Source organism: Episyrphus balteatus, chromosome 3, assembly GCF_945859705.1.
Source record: "Episyrphus balteatus chromosome 3, idEpiBalt1.1, whole genome shotgun sequence".
In the NCBI taxonomy this organism is placed as follows: domain Eukaryota; kingdom Metazoa; phylum Arthropoda; class Insecta; order Diptera; family Syrphidae; genus Episyrphus; species Episyrphus balteatus.
Window position 1 is genome coordinate 75,225,740 of NC_079136.1, and position 18,237 is coordinate 75,243,976.

The 18,237-nt window shown below is 31.0% G+C and overlaps 2 protein-coding genes across 7 annotated transcripts in view; one reads left to right on the top strand and one right to left on the bottom strand.

Annotated features, from left to right (window-relative positions):
• The window catches only part of LOC129913043 (homeobox protein prospero), a 99,575-nt gene that overhangs the window by 13,994 nt on the left and 67,344 nt on the right, over window positions 1-18,237 (top strand). For 2 of the 6 annotated variants that reach the window (XM_055991400.1, XM_055991405.1), the window contains exon 2: window positions 4,193-4,259. The exons of the other annotated variants lie outside the window; for them this stretch is intronic. The gene's annotated coding sequence lies outside the window, so the exon portion shown is untranslated. The remainder of the gene's footprint in view (window positions 1-4,192; window positions 4,260-18,237) is intronic. 6 annotated transcript variants of the gene reach the window in all.
• LOC129915088 (integumentary mucin C.1-like) lies at window positions 10,836-12,768 on the bottom strand. Its single transcript, XM_055994549.1, has 3 exons — window positions 12,666-12,768; window positions 11,347-11,517; window positions 10,836-11,275 (listed from the first exon to the last, which is right to left on the bottom strand). The coding sequence occupies exons 1-3, from the start codon at window positions 12,766-12,768 to the stop codon at window positions 10,836-10,838; spliced, it is 714 nt and encodes a 237-aa protein (XP_055850524.1).

Sequence of the window (18,237 nt, forward strand, 5' to 3'; positions counted from 1 at the left end):
ACATCAAAAACTGATTTTTTTTACCACTTTCGGGAACGTCTGGCAAGGGTAATGCCGCGAATAAAACGTCTGGGACCTAACTTTTTGCAATCAATGTATCGCCCTCTATCGGCTCTATATGAATTAAAGTGGTTATATACTCGACACAAAAATCGGAAAAAATGCATTTTCAACTCCCTATAAACCATAGAACGCCGTGAAATAAACCTGCCAGACTTTCGAATTCTTGATCAGGACCTACACATAAATATGACCCATTTTCGGTCTGCTATTCGAGTAAATGTGTTTATTTTTATTTGTTTTCTTTTTTTTTTGTTTTGAAAACCCCCCCTTTTTGTGAATTTAAATCGTAATATCTTTCATTATAAGTTTAAATTGAAAAACGTATATGTCTTTTTGAAACTGCAATAACATAAATTCAAAATAATATATTAGTGTCAAACAATACAATTTTTTTCAGGATAGTGATCTAAAAAAAGTTTGAGTTTTGATAAATTATATTTTCCAACTATTCACCAATGCTCTAATGAAATAATTGTTAAAAACAAAAATCAATTATGAACAGGGGAAGCAAAATACGAGCTCAAAGTAGGGGTTTTTAGAAATTTCGCATAACAACTGCATTTAATAGAAAACCGTCATGATTTTGGGTGAACAAGACCAATTTCTGAGAGTTCTTTAAGTTTGGACCATTACTTTTGGGAAACCCTATATATGTGAACATACAAAAATTGAAAGTGGGTGCAATTAAAATGGTTGGAATTAATTTAGAGGATGTTGATATTAAAAAAAAATTTGTTACAACAATATACTTTCAATTTTTGTTAATACCTATTTATTTAGAGAATCTTTTTCTTTAGAAGCCACTTCCCTTTTACATTCGTAACATATGCAGTTTTCGTGCATAAGGATAACAGCAGGCCTAGCACTTTGATGGGAATGAAGCTTTCAACTCTAGGTGTTGATGGGGCCCTGCTTGGGCGCCATGGAAAATCATTACCTTTTTACAAATTAGCTGTTTTGCGATTAATATCCGGCTCTGCCACTCTGTTTCGCACTTACATTCATTAGGGGTTGAATTAATTGTACTAATGATTACGAGTTCGAGTTCAATAAAGTATAATAAAACTTAAGAAAATCCTCAAAGCAAAGCCCTTCGCTGTTAGGGTATGGGTATTTCTCGGAACAGATGTCTTATGGTGGTTGTTTTATTTTTTTTTTATTTTAATAATTGAATCATTTATTTGCAAAACATGATAAGTCCACTTTTTTTCAAAATTCGTTTTTTTGACTAAATTTGTACTCCAGGGATAACCACGTCTGTCTTTCAAATATCAACTATCTACTCCATCTATATCCGATTTTACAGCTACGCGAAATATTTTTTTAGTATCAAAAACAGAATAAGTCCCGGACTTATCATCTTTTGAAAATAAACAACAGCTTCTTTTTGTGTAAATGGTATATTAGATTAATGGCTGAAAATCTTAAGTTTAAAGCTACTTTAAAGTTAAATTAGCAGTCCGGACATTGTATTTTATTCTCAAATACAATTGTTTGATAGACTGGGGCCAAAAGCAAAATTGCATATCCATTTAAAAACTAATTTCACATCCGTTTATTTTCAAAGTATGATAAGTCCAAAAGCGTTTTTATTTTTTATCTTTTGAGCTATCGCTCCAAAAATTAAAAACGAAACGGTATTTTGTAGCTAGGCAAGAGTTCTACAGAATATATTTTTTATAAATTTTTCTACGCATATCAAAAGAAAATAGAACGTTTTTTTCTTCTCCTGAAAAATTTAAAATCATGGACTTATCATGTTTTGCAAATAAATGATTCAATTACCTACCTACTTGCGGCACGTATTTGTCTCTGGAATGTCTGACTGTAACTGAGTGAATTACGGTTTGATTTTTAATTTTTTTTTGTTCTTCTTCCCTTGTACGCGCGCTATTATGTTTATGATCTCGGTGTGTCATATCGTAGGCATAGACAAACAACTACCAAGACCGGAAACTTTTGTTCGTTTCACCCCCCAAAACCCTATTGTCTAAAGCTAAGTATACAGTTCTTCTAGCAAAAAAAAAAAAAACCAATGCATTTCTTATGGGAGAGATTTTCTTAGATTTTTCCGAAAAAAAAAAATATTTTTTAACTCAGCAAAATCGAAAAAAAAATTTATATTCACCACGATTTTTTTTCGCAAAACATTACATCTCTGAGCTTGTTTATTTTATTTCCAAGTAAAAAAAATTCGTATGCTGATTATTTCATAATTTTTTCAGGGATGATCCTTTAATTTCTTCTGAATCGACAGAAGTTTTTCTAAAGGGGTTTGAAATAGAACTGCCATTGCTATTGGAACATGACTACATCGCGAGATCTCGAGGTATTTTCTTTGATAAAGCGAAGAAAAACATTCAAGGAGAAGAACTAGTAGTACGCTTGATTTCGCTGAAAATTCTGAAAAGCTTGGTACAAGGGTTTTTTTTTTGTCCGTGGGTAGGTGTTGAAATCTTCAAAAGATTCTATGAGGACCGGAAAACGCGTGCTCATAGATATGTGGGACTCTAACCGCACTAAAACCTCCTCCTCCCGATTGCAACTAAGTTCAGATGGAACTTATCTAGCAATTTATCATTCTCGAAGTTAAGTTGCGTGTTGTAGGTAACTTTCCGGTGAAAGTTCTTACTGATGAAGATGATATTTAAAAATAGCTAAATAACATTTTTTTAAAAATTAAATCATTAAAGTAATGGTTCAAATTTTTTTATAAAAAAAAGTAGGTATTTTATAGGAATTTCAACAAATAAAATCTATAAACATTTAAATATATGTTAATCAAAGCCGATATTTTGAAATAAAGGAATTAAATTGAAAAATTTCCCTGTTCCAAATCGGAAGGTTTAGTCCTTCGCAAACGTCGTACTAAGTTTGACTCGTCGAGAAGTTCTAGTATTATTCTATTAGTATGTTCGACTAACCGTTTTCTATGCTTTTGGGCAAAAGTTTTTATTTCTTCGCGAACCGTGGGGACTCCAAGATCCCTGTGAAGATCTTCATTTCTTATATAGGTACCACGGCGCATTTAAAAATGATCTTAATAATTTATTTTCAAAAGTTTGTAATCAATTTAAATTTGTATAGCGGGTACAACCCCAGAGTTGAATACCATATGTCCAAACAGGCTTAAGTACCTGCTTGTCTGTGTAGTGTTTTTTTTTTTTTTTGAAAACTATTTATTTTTGATTTTTAACATAATATTTTCTAGCGGAAAATTACTTTGTGATTTTACCGACCTCTTTTCTTGTCATGCTCGTGGTTTTTCCCTTAATCAAAGTTGTTTACAAATTTGTGCTACTTATTTAAAAAAAAAATATTTGTGTTTGTGGAAATAAATTAAAGTTAATTAATTTTTAAAAATGCGGTGTGCAGTGTCGGGATACAAATGTCGGGAAAGAATAAGGAAAACAAATGTTCGTACTTCATTTTTCCAAAAAAAAAAAACAAAAAAAGTGTGAGAAGTGAATATTCTTTTGCGGTTTGATCTTTGATGACATTAAGATAAAAAGTAAGACAGTTTTTTAAAAACATTTTAAAGAAGAAGATTTTCCAAATGGACAACTTGAATGCCAGTAGGTACCTTGTTTCCCAGTCCAAACAACGATTGATCAATTTTTTTAAAATTATTTAAAACTTTTTTCGTTACGTTCTACGCATTATTTTTATATTTGAATTTTCTGATAAAACAAAATTTTTAAAACAGACAACATTTTTTCTGTGCATAGGTTATTCAAAAACGCAGCTGTTAAAAACATGGGGAGCCATTCTTCATTCTTTTTCTACAACCTCAAAATTTATAATTTATAAAATTTATAATTATTTATATAATAACAATTAATATTCTGTAAGATAGCTTCAAGTTAATCAATACCATAGAAATAGATAATATTAAATTTTGGTTCCAATACCGTGTTAATGATGAAAATCGGCTTATTAGATCGGAAGATATAAGACTTTAAAAAAAGTTCCATTAACAAACTTGATTGTCCATAAAACGGAGGGAATTTTTTTGTTAGGCTAATTTTTTTTAAGATCTTGTTCTTTACGCACTTAAGATGTTTTACTGCACCCTTTTAAAAGGTATTTTTCGAAAAAGAACAATAATTTCTCATTTTTATATTTACAGAAAACACAGAAAGTAACTACATCGGACGTTGTGTTAGAAAGGAAAGAATGTAAAACTATATTGCAAGGTGAAGATATAAATTTAATACCTACATCAAAAAGTACAAAAGACTAGGTATAAGAGAAACTATTGCGATTAGAAATGACGTACATATAATATTAACGTTTTTATTGTTTATACCTATTAAAAGCTTGGCCACACCGGAGGGTATGCGGTAGCGGTAACGATATTTGTATTAAAACAAATTCCACATCTGAAATTTGATGTGTCAGTTTGGAATTTTTTTCATACAAATACCCGTACCGCTACCGTATATACCCTCCGGTGTGGTCTAGCCTTAATAATTTTTTTATTACAAAATATACCTAGCACTTAAGTTTAAATTTAATACAGACCCATACCTACCTTTGATTTTGTGTTGACTGACTTGCTTTTTGATTTTTTATCTTATAATAAACTTATCAGCAAAAATATGGAATCCATGGTATAGGGAGACAAGCTAATATCATGCTCAGGTTGTCAAAAACGAAAACTGCCAGATAAACGAATGTAAGATGACTTTCTAAGTTCTTGACAGCTGCGCTGGTACAAACGTCTTGAACTAACAAGCCCATTTCACAATTTCGCACAGATGCGCAGAAGGGAACGAAAACGTAAACGCTAAATTAATACATATGTCAAAAGTCTTCCCATGTCAGATGACTTGACCGTTTTGAGCGATTATTTGTGTTCTTTTGAAGCTATTTTAACATACTTTTTAAAAGTAATTAAAACAAAATGATTAAGTGATTTCACCGTACACCCCCAAAATATGTTGAACATTGAACTTAGCGTTCAAAAACAGTAAATTTTAATTTATTTCTCCGAAGAGCACTTGTACAAACGGCAAACAGTATAGAAATGAGAAAATGAAATGCAACGAAATATCTTCAAAAGAATCCAAAAAATTGTTTAAATTGGTCAAGTTCAAATTTAAATCTAGCACGAGAAGACAATCACAACAAAAACATTACTGTTAAAAAAGGAGCCAAGTTCTCCTATGTTGAAATTATGCTGGCACAAAAAGTACTGAGATGTAAAAGTGTACCAAGTTCTAAAGTTTGGGTTCAAATTCGTATCAATACAATTTTGATTGTTCTCTTGACAATTTTTCTTTTAATTACCGATTTTTAAAGTTATTTCAAAAATTGCCAAGTAAACAATCAAAATTTTATTGATACGAATTTGAACCCAAACTTTAGAACTTGGTACACTTTTACATCTCAGTACTTTTTGTGCCAGCATAATTTCAACATAGGAGAACTTGGCTCCTTTTTTAACAGTAATGTTTTTGTTGTGATTTCACTACTTTTTGCAAGGTATGGCTGTAGAATTAAAAATCTCTATATTTGATGAAAATTCAGTGAAAATGGGCGGTTGCCACGCCCCCTGGCTGAAATTCTCAAATTTTAAATTTTTTCCTTTGTACAAACTACCAGCTCTACCATTCTACCAAATTTCAAGATTCTACGATAATCAGAAGTGCTCTATAATATTTGATGATAATTCAGCGGAAATGGGCGGATGCCACGCCCCCTGAATTGAAAATCTCAAATTTTCGATTTTTCCCTTTGTATACACCACAAGCCCTATCACCGTGTAAAATTTCAAGTTTCTACGTTAACGGGAAGTTCTCCATAATTTTGATGATCTGTCAGTGAGTGAGTGAGTGAGTGAGTGAGTCAGTCAGTCAGTTACGGTTTTTGCGATTTTTGAAGCCCTATATCTCAGAAACTACTCATCGTAAAAGGCTTAAATTTTGTGAGGAGTTTGGTTTTGACAAGCTCAATAAATGTAGCGAGTTTGAAATTTCTAGCATCTTTGGTGTGGAAGTTAGAGGGGGGTCGAAAATGGCCTGAGTTGTTTCCTGTAAATAAGGGTGTAGTGCCAAAGTTGCTAGAGAACTTGGCTGGGCACTACCGTGCCCCTTGATTTTATCACATTAATTTTGATGTAAAAATTTGTTTCGACTCATTTACATAGATTTAGATATTTTCTTGAAAAAAATTTTAAAAAAATTACGTTGTTGGAAAAAGTAGTTTTAGATGTAAGATTCTTTGTTCAACTCAAAATACAGTTCGATTCACATGTTTAGACGCAGAATTTTTTTTTCTTAAATATTAGTTTTCTGTTTTTTTTTACATAATTTATCAAATAATGTTATTCATCAGAAACGTTGTTATAATCTCAGAGAAAAAAACATCAGTCTATGTATTGTATACAGTGTTGCCGGAGAGAAATATTAGAAGGTAGTACGGCAGAAAAAAAAGGGGAGTATTTTGAACAAAATAGGAGTACAGCCATTTTTTTTGTCTTGAAATTTTTTTTTAGTTTTATTTAAAAAAAATATATTAAGTTAAACATAAAAAACAAAACATAAATAAATAAATTATTAATTCAAATAACAAAAGTAATAAAATATCTGTCTTATGGTAGATAGCTTAATTTATAGTAATATTATTTTTTTAGAATAAAAATTAGGAACTTAGATATTGTAATCACAAGATATGTATTAAATACATTAAATAGAAGTGGTTTTGCAAAAATCAAGGTATTTTGATTATATGGTAAGTATAAAATGATATAAGAAAAAAACAAATATTATTTTTTATACGCTTTTAAAAGTTGTTTTGAAGGATTCCATTTGTGGCAATCAACTCTATTTAACAATTCCTTGCAACTCATAATTGCATTTATTGTATTTACTTCCAATCTGTTTCGTTTTTTATCTTTGATGATAAAGAGTTGGGAAAAAACTCGTTTTGCCGCTGCGCTGCTGTGCGGAAGACTTAATAAAGCACTAACAAAATCCTTTGTCAGAGGAAAAGTGTTTCATTATATAAGAGCATTTTAAAAAAAAAATATTTCTGACCAAAATTTTTCTATTTCTAATGAATTCGAAGAAATTATTGAAGTTGCACTTTCTGCTAAATTTAAAGGGTCAATGCCTTGAATATGTTTCAGAATTTCGTCATAGAAATTGATTCGCTGTGAAATTTGAGCACACAGGGTCTTATAATATTCTCGGCAAACACCTTTAAACTCAATTACATATTTCATTTATTTCAATTTTGTTTGTTTTAATAAAAAGTTCAGTTTTAGCCCCAACGTATACAGAGTTAATTTTTTTTAAATAAATGTCAGAAAAATTCGGATTAGAGAGAAACTCGTCGCTTAACACATCCGATTTGATAAAATTTTGTAAAATAGTTTTATAGAATGTTTTTACGTGTGGCAAAAATTTATGAATCCGGACGGACTGAGATTGAAATTCTAAGTTTAGCTGCTTAGTCAATTGGAGAACATAGGATAGAAATAATAAATACAATTTTGTGGTATCATTTAGTTCTTCTTGAATCTTGTGAACATGATCTAGATTGTTGTCAGAAGATTCAAAAGAATTCTCCAAAAAATAATGTAATAATGCAGGCCACTGTTCTAGCGTTCTTGCCACAACCTGTTCAAGAGCTAACCACCGAGTAAAAATTCCCTTTGAAGGTAAAAGTGCTGCCAAATTTGCATTAAATTCAAAGTAAATTAAATTTATTTAGGCTGACATTACACTTTGCTACAAGTGTAAAATATTTTATGTCATTAAAAAAAATAGGAGTACGAATGTGAAAGGAAGAGTACGGGAGTACGGAGGTGCTGAAAGTAGCACAATACTCCTATGGGAGTACTTTCGGCAACACTGATTGTATACCTACTTAGTAAGAGACACCTAACGGTAACTTTAATCTCTTTTTTTTCTCAATGGTGCAAAAAGATCATAGTTTCATGATTCACTTGATTAGAAGTACGGTTTAATTTGGCTAGTTAATACCTAATAAGGTCTTCCGAGAATTTGATCCACTTATTACAATAAAATTGTAGCAATTGTTTAACTATTAAAGCAAAAATGTGTAAAAAAAAGTTTTAACCACGGATGATAGAGCAAAAATTAACGTCTACAATTACGGTAAAAACTATAAAGGAATAACCAAAACAGCTTTGACGGTGCAGGAGAAGCAAAAGATTGGCAATCAATTTAGCTCACTCTACACCCAAAATTAGAGAATAAGCGGGTGTAAATGCCAGAAAATCTACTGTTCGTCGCACCATTTAAAGTGCTCCACACTGTGAGAAGTGCAAGAAGCAGTGAAAATCATTCATTGTCTTGTAAAATGCGAACAGTGAAAAACATTAAACAAATAAATAAAACTGTGATAAGCCGCGCACTTTATGCAAAAGTGTTTTAACTGGAAAACAATTAAATTTTAATTTTTAAATGAATAGATACAAATGACAACTTTGAAGACGAAGATTTTTATTACAGAAAAGAAACGTCTAAAATGAAAATGAAAGAACACAAATATCCAAATTCATAATTTTTAACGGCCACGTTCTTAAAACAAACGATAGTGCCTAAGAGCTAATCAATGTTGACTTCAACATAATACAACCAGACATATCTATAATAAACATATTAAAAAGTTCAACGAGTTGAAAAAAAGAGCAAACAAGTTGGATTATAGAGAAAACTTTTAAGAAAATGATTTTTCCCAAACTTTGTGCAGGTAATTCTAGTCAAATATTTTTTTGTAATTCTGCTAAAAAAATTCTTTTTCAGATTCAATATTAATATGTTGCACACAATCTTATGTAGGTACACAAAGGATAAGTAAAAATTGTAAAAAATAACTTTTAAGATGACCAAAAAGATTTGTTTCTTAATATAGTAAGCTTAAAATTAACTTTAAATAGAAGGAAGATGAGCTGGAACTAAATGCTATTTCGAAACAATTTAAGTTGCTGCCAAAAATTGTTATTTCCTGATTGGTTGAGAACAAGATCAATCCTAAACTGTGAGCGCCACCTTAAGAAGTAAACACTATGCTATAATTTTAATTTATGCAATAAAAGTTCTTGCTTTGCGATCTACACTTGCATTCGAAAGTTAAGAATTTTGAATATATGTAGTTGGGTTCATTATAACATACGAAAATAGTTAATTTAAAATAAGATTCGTAATATGTATCATCAGTGTTTTTTCTCAGTGTACAGTTACGGTCTGTTTTGTTTTATACTGAAATAATGTTGATTTATTTTTAACATTTTATTCATTTAAAAACTATACCTACAAAATCAAGATCTCGTGCAGAAACCTCGAAATCTTATTAGTTTCCATAATCGAGTTCATAATCTTGATTACGACAAAATATCGTCAAAATCTAATTAGTTTTTTAGGAGAAACACATTTATAACACTTGTATAACAGTTAAATATTACTACTGCCGTGTGTAACTACAATAAAATCAGATAGGTACATTTTCTGATAAATTAGCAAAAATAAAAAGAATTTGGAAATTTTTATTTCAAATATTTGAGATTTTAATGTTCTAAATTTTTGTATATTCTTTTCGAAAACTTATGTCGTTTTCGATTGGTTTCACTCAAGGATTCACTCATTCTGAAATCCAATAAAACAGTTTGAATCGTTTCCACTCAATTCTGAAAGTTTGTATCGGTGTTAGTGAATAATCAAATAAAAAAAATTTAATTTTGTACGAGAAAATTTTGTTTGACATTTATTTTCTATGTATAAGTAATTTTGAGTCGATTCTGATTTGAAATCGAGAAGAGAATTTTACTTCTGAGAAGCGTTTAAGCTGTCATGTTTTTGTGAATAAAACGCTTTCAGAAGGCTTCTGAATGCTTCCGGACGGCCAATCGAAAACGACATTAAATTCAAACTCAATGTCTTTTTATTTTAAAATTTGAAATGACAATACTTTTTAAATTTATTTGTTCGTTATAACTTATATTTTATTGCATACTTTAATAAAATGCTTATGCTCTTTAGTGGTTTGTGTATTCGGTACATCTGTTTTTTTGTATTCGGTACATCTGTTTTTTTTTTTCAATTTTAAACGACTATGCATATGCAAGGCGAATCAATGATCGTTTTTTTATGTTACTTGCAGCTGTATGATTTGATGAAAGTTTTTGTTATTTCAATTGAGGTGGTGCACCGCATCGGTGGTATCATGTTTGTGTAGATATTAGATGTTATATTGCTGTTAAATTAATTCACATACTAAATTATTATATTAAGTTTATATGTGTAATACAATTTATTTCGTTAATTTAATTTGCAGTATTTTTGTTTATTTTTCCTGTTTTGTTAGTTAAGTTATTCAAAATTCCAATTCATTTTCTTTTTGTAGAAACTCACACACCAGATAGGTTTAAGTTTAAGGTATACTGTAGCGTAATCGGTAAAACGGTACGTAGTCCTCAAGCTGTAAAAATGGGTTCACTGCACACATTGGTGCTATACAGCAGGTACATTTTCCATTGGGAGGCGGTAAAGTAGGTGTGAGTAGTGAGTGTTTATTGCGTGACCACTGAGTTACCGCATTTGTGAGATGAGTATAGATGAAATTTGTATTATTTTTCTTATACAGAGTTTTAATGCTAAAAATTTTGGCAGTGGCAACATTTTTGTAGTTTGTTTCTTACTAACGATATAAATAGAAAATTACAAGTGCTGTAATTCTGTCAATATTAAAACGTTTATTTTGCATCAATGGCTCGGTTGAGTCGCCGCCGCCGTCTGTTGCGATTAAATATCCTTATTGAAGTGGTTCCTTATTTCAATAGTATGATTGCTGCTGCTGATGTTGTTTGCTGGTGTTGTTGTTATTATTGTTGGTTTTCGTATTGATATTGGTGTTGTTGTTGAAGGTGTAAGTGTTGCTATTCTTAATTTTTGTGTTGGTGTTGGTGTAGGTGTTAGTGGTGATATTGGTGTTAGTGTTGTTGTCGGTTTTTCTTTTTGTGTGTTGGTATTGGTGTCGGTGTTAGTGTTGTTGGTTTTGTTGGTGTGAGTGTTTCCTGGTGTTGTTATTGTCATTGTTGGTTTTCGTATTGATATTGGTGATGTTGGTGTAGGTGTATGTGGTGGTATTGGTGTTTGTGTTGTTGTCGGTGCTGATCTTGGTGTTGTTGGTGTTGGTATTGGTATTAGTGTCACTTTTGCTGTAGGTGTTCGTGTTGATTTAACTGTTGGCGTTTGTGTTAGTGGTTGTGTTGGTTTAAAATGTCCGAAGGCTCTACACCAAAGTTGGTATTACTGTTAGTGTTGCTGTTGGTGTTGTTTGTTGGTGTTGTTGTTGGTGTTGTTGTTGTTGTTGGTGTTGCTGTAGGTGTTAGTGCTGGTATTGGTGTTTGTGTTGCTGTCGGTGGTAAAGTTGTTGTTGTTGGTGTTGGTATTGAAAATGGTATTGGTATTAGTGTCACTTTTACTGTAGGTGTTCGTGTTGATTTAAATGTTGGCGTTTATGTTGGTGGTTGTGTTGATGTTTGCGTTGGTGGAAAACGCCCCCTAAGCTGAATGAATGCTCTACACCAAAGTTGGTATTGCTGTTGGTGTTGTTGTTGTTGGTGTTGTTGTTGGTGTTGGTGTAGGTGTTAGTGGTGATATTGGTGTTTGTGTTGCTGTCGATGTTGATGTTGTTGTCGGTGTTGATCTTGGTGTTGTTAGTGTTGTTATTGGTATTGAAAATGGTATTGTTATTAGTGTCACTTTTCCTGTAGGTGTTCGTCTGTTTGTGTTGTCGTTTGTGTTGGTGGTTGTGTTGGTGTTTGTATTGGTGTTTGTGTTGGTGAAAAATGCCCCCTAAGCTGAACGAAGGCTCTAAACCACAGTTGTGGGTACAGAACTCAAACACGGTTCACAATGTTGGACAATGTACAAAAAGTACAAGAGTAAGTTAACGGCTGCTCAGAAGAAGATGCTTTGATGACAGCAGGAGTTGCAAAGCTTGATGGAATTATAAGTACTAAGATGCGTGGAGATCCAATATGTTAAAATTACCATCTCGCAAAATATAGAACACAATGGACTCAGTTGCTTTTACGGTACCCTTTGTATTATGTTTTTACTGATGTTATTAAACAATAATTTTGGTTAAGATATTGATTAAATTAAAATAATTTTTTAGCCCCCCTTTGGAGCACTTTTGGACACTAAACACGAGGCACATTTGGACGTGCCCAAATCACTCCTCATTAAAAAACGCCTTCAAAATTCTATGATTTATGATAAGAACTACCTTTAAAAGGTGCCTGAACTAAATTTAATAAAAGACGCTCTTTTTGGATTGAACCTGGCCCTGCTCTTTGGATTTTGTAGTATTTTTATGTTTTAAATTGTTTCTCTTGATACCTAATATGTTCCTTGTGTTGGATTGCCATTGGTGACCATGATGTCCGTGATGAATTGTTCTATCTATAACAAGCTTAGCAGTGATAAGAAAGTAAGTAATTTCCTATACATATCTACACATATTTTTATTTTAGCAAATATTGTTTCAACTTTAGATTCGAGATTAAAAAAATATGTAGAACTCAGACATTTCTTCACATCCACATAAAATTGACTTTAACTTACCTTGAGTTATAAGGAATTCACGTCGATTTCTTGAAAAGAAACGGAGTTTATCTAACGAGTTTTGAGTTTTCGAGGCAGCCGGTTTATGTTTAGACACATACATATTATTGATTTTTTTTATTATTTGTTTTAAATAAAAAATATTTTTTCACTGTCAAGAATTCTTTGTCATAATTTTTAATAAACAAAAATGTAATCCAAGGGAGTGTTTGAATATCCATACAAACTGCAAATATACAAAATTGATCTATTTGTGAAAAAGGCATCTAACACAAAAATTGATTTTTTCTTGGCCAATGGAAAATGTTTTTGATTGACTTTTATTTTTAAGTGTATTTGTGTACCCAAATACAGGGTCTTCCACCAAAAGCAATATTTCAAATGAAATATGCTGACCAAAATAAGTGCTCTCAGAATTTGGTGACGTGTTCATCCTAAATCTGTACGGGTTAGGATTAAATGCAGTTTTTTTTTTTTTTTGAAATTTCTAAAAATCCCTTCTCTGTACATATGTAATTTTATACTTCTCTTGTCTATAATGCCCGTTGTACACTCAACGCACTCAACGCGAATTTAACAAATTAATTATAAAAAAACGACGCCACTATACGTACACTTTTTAATTAATTCGTTTAGTAGCGATCTCCAACTGTCTAAAACTCTTTGTTTGAATATAATTGAAAGCACCATCAATTAGAATTTAAGGTTTTAAATTTGCGTTGAACGCGTTGAACGCTAGGTGTACGACGGGCATAACTGATTTTTGGTTTGCTACAACTTAATAACAGTTTGAAGTTTTAATAAAACTCGTGTCAAATTCCTTTCAACAAAAAAAAAAATCGAATTAAAATCGATCTCAATGCGTTTTACGTGTCGTAAACAATGTCCCGGTCATTTTTGACAGAATGAAAAATCGATTTTAATTCGATTTTTACTTGCGATATAGGTACTATATATCAAGGTATGCATTCGTACAAAAAAAAAAAGTTGAGATAACATTTTTCCATGACATTACGATGATAGACAATGCCAAAAAAGTGGGTCCCGGAAGTCCGTCTGTCCGTCTGTCTGTCAGTCTGTCAGTCTGTCAGTCTGTCAGTCTGTCAGTCTGTCAGTCTGTCAGTCTGTCAGTCTGTCAGTCTGTCAGTCTGTCAGTCTGTCAGTCTGTCAGTCTGTCAGTCTGTCAGTCTGTCAGTCTGTCAGTCTGTCAGTCTGTCTGTCTGTCTGTCTGTCTGTATAAGGAAGTATAAGGAACTAGAGCCTAAACGGATGGACCGATTGACTCCAAACTTGCTATGTAGCAGTTTTTGGAAGCTCTCCAGAGGAGTTTTTGGAATTAATTTTTTTGGACCAAAAATAACGGTACCTGTCATACAAAAATTTCGGAAAAGTTTAATTTCACAAAAACGGCTCCAACGATTTTGTTAAAAAAATTCAAGTGTTAGTTTTTTAACAAGGTCTATCTTTCGAAGAAAAAATTTTTTTTGGAAAATCATTATTAACGGTACCTGCCATAGGACCGCTTTTTTCAAATCGAATTTTCTGCAAAACTACTTATTGTATTTCAACGAAATTTTTTATACAAAAGCATTTATATAATTTAAACATAAGCCAAAAATAAAATTTTGAAAAAAATAATTTTTGGATTTTTAAAAAAAATTTGAAAATTTTTTTTTGAAAAATCAATTTTTTGAAAACGGGACATTGAATTTTTTTGAAATTTTGGTTTTAGATGTTGATTAGTGATTTCTACAAAATGGCATACCAATTTTATTTTTAAACTTTTTTTTCAAAAAATTATTTATAAAAAATTAGTTTTTTAAAAAACGGCTCTAACGATTTTGAAAATTTTTTTTTTAAAAATGCACCTTTATATATCAAATAAAACTGCATACTTGTTTTGTGGGGCGATTTGATTTCAGATATTGTTTTATTTTTTTGAAAAATTAATTTTATTTTTTTTTGTTTTTTATATACCAACATTTCCCAAGTTTCTATATAAAAAGTCTTAAAAATTTAATCAAAAAAAACGCAAGCGATACGATTTGAACTCACGACGCACGGAATTAAACTTGTTTTGCCTATTTTACAAACAAGTTAAAATATTTTTAACAAAAGCAAAAGGTGTGTTTTTTTGTTTATCTAGGTATGTAGAGGTAATTTTCTCGTTTTCGTCCCGTTTTCGAGTTACCACGGTTTTTATGATTTTGCTCTCTTGTCCTTTAACTGGCCTTATCTTTTTTTACAATTAATTTTTTTACAACTAATCAATAATTTATCACAGTTTAAGTTTGTCTCAAAACTTTTTTTTCTGCGGACATCCGTTTCTCCACAATTTTGCATCAAACACCATTTTCTTCGTTTTTTAAGTTGTTTTTTACACTTTCATATCATTTAAGACACAAAAAAACACGTTAATGAGTATTAATTTTTTGTGCTTTTTATTTAAGCCCAGTTTATTTCCATAAAAAAAAAACAAGTTTTATTTCATAAAAAAGGCTACTGAATGTAATTAAAAAAAAATAAACAAACTGAGTGAATTAAAAAAAAAATAATTTTTAAATAAAAAATTAATTTAAATGAATAATAAACTTTTTCTGAGCTATTGTGCTTAAGAAAAGAACAAATAGATAAAGCTCAGAAAAAATTTCAATTCATTTAAATTAATTTTGTATTTAAAAATTATTTTTTTTTAATTCACTCAGTTTGTTTATTTTTTTTAAATTACTTTCAGTAGCCTTTTTTATGAAATAAAACTTATTTTTTTTATGGAAATAAACTGGGCTTTAATAAAAAGCACAAAAAATTAATACTCATTAACGTGTTTTTTGTGTCTTAAATGATATGAAAGTGTAAAAAACAACTTTAAAAACGAAGAAAAATGTGTTTGATGCAAAATTGTGGCGAAACGGTTGTCCGCAGAAAAAAAGTTTTGAGACAAACTTAAACTGTAATAATCTTGATTGGTTGTAAAAAAAAATCTTTCAAATCAAACGTAGTTTGGCAAAGATAAGGCCAGTTATAGGACAAGAGAGTAAAAATCATAAAAACAGTGGTAACTCGAAAACGGGAAGAAAACGAGAAAATTACCTCTTAAGTTTTTCGACTTAAAATGACCTCAGGAATCCATGGTTTTCATTTGGGGCGGTGACTGTGGGACACCCTGCATAGATTTTGTGCAAAAAAACGACATCGGGATTTTTGAAATCCGTCAAAATGTTCAAATGACAAATAAACAAACTTCAATAATTGATCTTTCAAGTTTCAGAAACGTCGAAAAAAACTGAAAAATTACTGAAAAAAGAAAACTAATTCAGGAAATATTAGGGACTAGATACTAAGGAAACGTCATTTTCTGAACGGAAATTTGAGTAAATTTTCACACAAATAAATTCAATTTAGCTAAATTATTTCTTTAATTAAAAACAATCTGCTGTCATGTAGAAAAAAAAAAAATTTTCCTAAATTTTTAGGGAAAATTTTGTTGCCTAACTTTCCTGTCAGCTTTCCAATAAAATTGCCTAAATTGGAAGGATTTTTTTGACATCTGACCAATCAGAGACACTTTTTAGTTGTTTTTCACACAAATAAATTTAATTTAGCTAAATTAATTCTTTAATTAAAAACAATCTGCTGTCATGTTGACAAAAAAAACTTTCCTATATTTTTAGGGAAAATTTTGTTGCCTAACTTTCCAGTCAGCTTTTCAATAAAATTGCCTAAATTGGAAGGATTTTTTTGACATCTGACCAATCTCTCTCTCCCTCAGCCGGGAGTTGAACTTTGAATACTTTTGCTTCCGAGCAACACTTCTATCCACTGAGCTACAGATGGCATAGGTAATAAGGGTACATAGTTGTTTAAATTTAGCTTTTATTCTAAATATTGTTTTTAGCCCAAGAAGAAATGATTTTCAATTTAAAACTTAATAACTCATAACTCATTTTGTTTTAAATGTAAATACCGGGTTTCATATAGAATCAAAACTCAAACATAGCTATTGTTCTTACATTGTTCAAATTAAAAAGTATAACACATTCATTTGAAAACAAAACTAAATCGATTTGCAATATAAAAAGTTAAAAAATATTTTTTTTTTTAAACATCAATTTTTCCACTTGATTTTATATTGAGTTTTTTTTTTCTCTGTGTACCAAGTTTAATGTTAATTGGCATATCTGTTTAGGCTAGAGAATCATTTAAAGACGGACTATCATCGCAGCCTGTGTCGTCGGCCAGGGCCGGAAGAATTGAGGTGCGCTAAATGCGGCCCGAATTTTGTACGATATTCTATATGAAGAACAAAGGCACCCTAATCGTAATTCTATTCATTTGCGCCCCTCCCTCTAGCCCTAGTTCTTTTGAAAGACTAGAGCGCCCCTAATTTTCATTCAGATTACTATACTTTTGGTTTGCGCTCCCATATTGACTTTTTTCGCACTACTTACACTTTTTGAGGGACGTAGCCGATATGGTATATCCTTAATTCACAACCAATTTCGAGACTTTGGTCAGAAAATAGATATCGGCTTCGGAATGTAAGAAAAAGAAAGAATCTCAGGAACCAGGCTCCCAAGAAACTTTTTGTTTTAGTTATAAAAATGAATAGAGCTAGAAGAGGCACTTCATTTGATGTCGCACTTGATTAAGAGAAAATATTCAGAAAAAAAATTGTTTTGGCCCTGGCCCCTGGGCCTCGGCAGCTCAGTGTACGCCTCTGTAAGAGAGTGCGACACAGTCATACTTTTTATTTCCTCGGTTGTATTTTTGGACACTCAAAAAAATAATATAGTTAAAACCGAGATTTTTTGCCAGGTGCAGCATTCTAAGGAACACATTAAGAAAAATGCAAGAGATCAAAACAAAAACTCAAGGATAACACATATCATAGAGAGCTTTATTAAAAGCTCTTAAATGAAGAAGTCCTCAAAAGAAACCCAAGGAATAAGAAACAAACTTATAAAGGCAAAGCTATTATGCCTACTCCGAGTTATCATTTTCTTTCAAGTTCGCGCATGTTGGTCTCTATGTGAGGAATGTCGGTTTTCTTCTATTTGGGATGTGCAAATAGTGAAAGAAATACAAATGGTCTGTTTTAATTGTAAATTATTGAGCAAAATATATGTATTTTTAAGATTTAATCGAATAGTTTTTTTTTTATAAAATGCATCTTGATATTTTATGTTGAAGAGAAACTATTAGATATCATGTTAAGAAATGATTGAATTTTTTGTATCATCTGGGTTTTGATGCAATATAGTACCTTTGAAAAGTGTACTGTTACTGTCTGGTAGATGTTGAAAAGCAAACAGTACGTACTCAACCGTCTGCGACAGAGGTTGTTATGGGATCTATGTATAGATATCCGATGCAGGGTGGTAAAAAATCGTTTTCTTTTTAATGCATTTGCTTTTCAAAAGTAAAATAAAATTTTCATTCCAAATAAAAATATTTAGCATTAAAAAAATAGTTTTATTTTGTTATTTGGATGTACAGTAAATATACGTTAGACATTTTAACCATAATATTGAAGGTAATGTATGCCCAAATATTCAAATTGTTAGAAATTCGA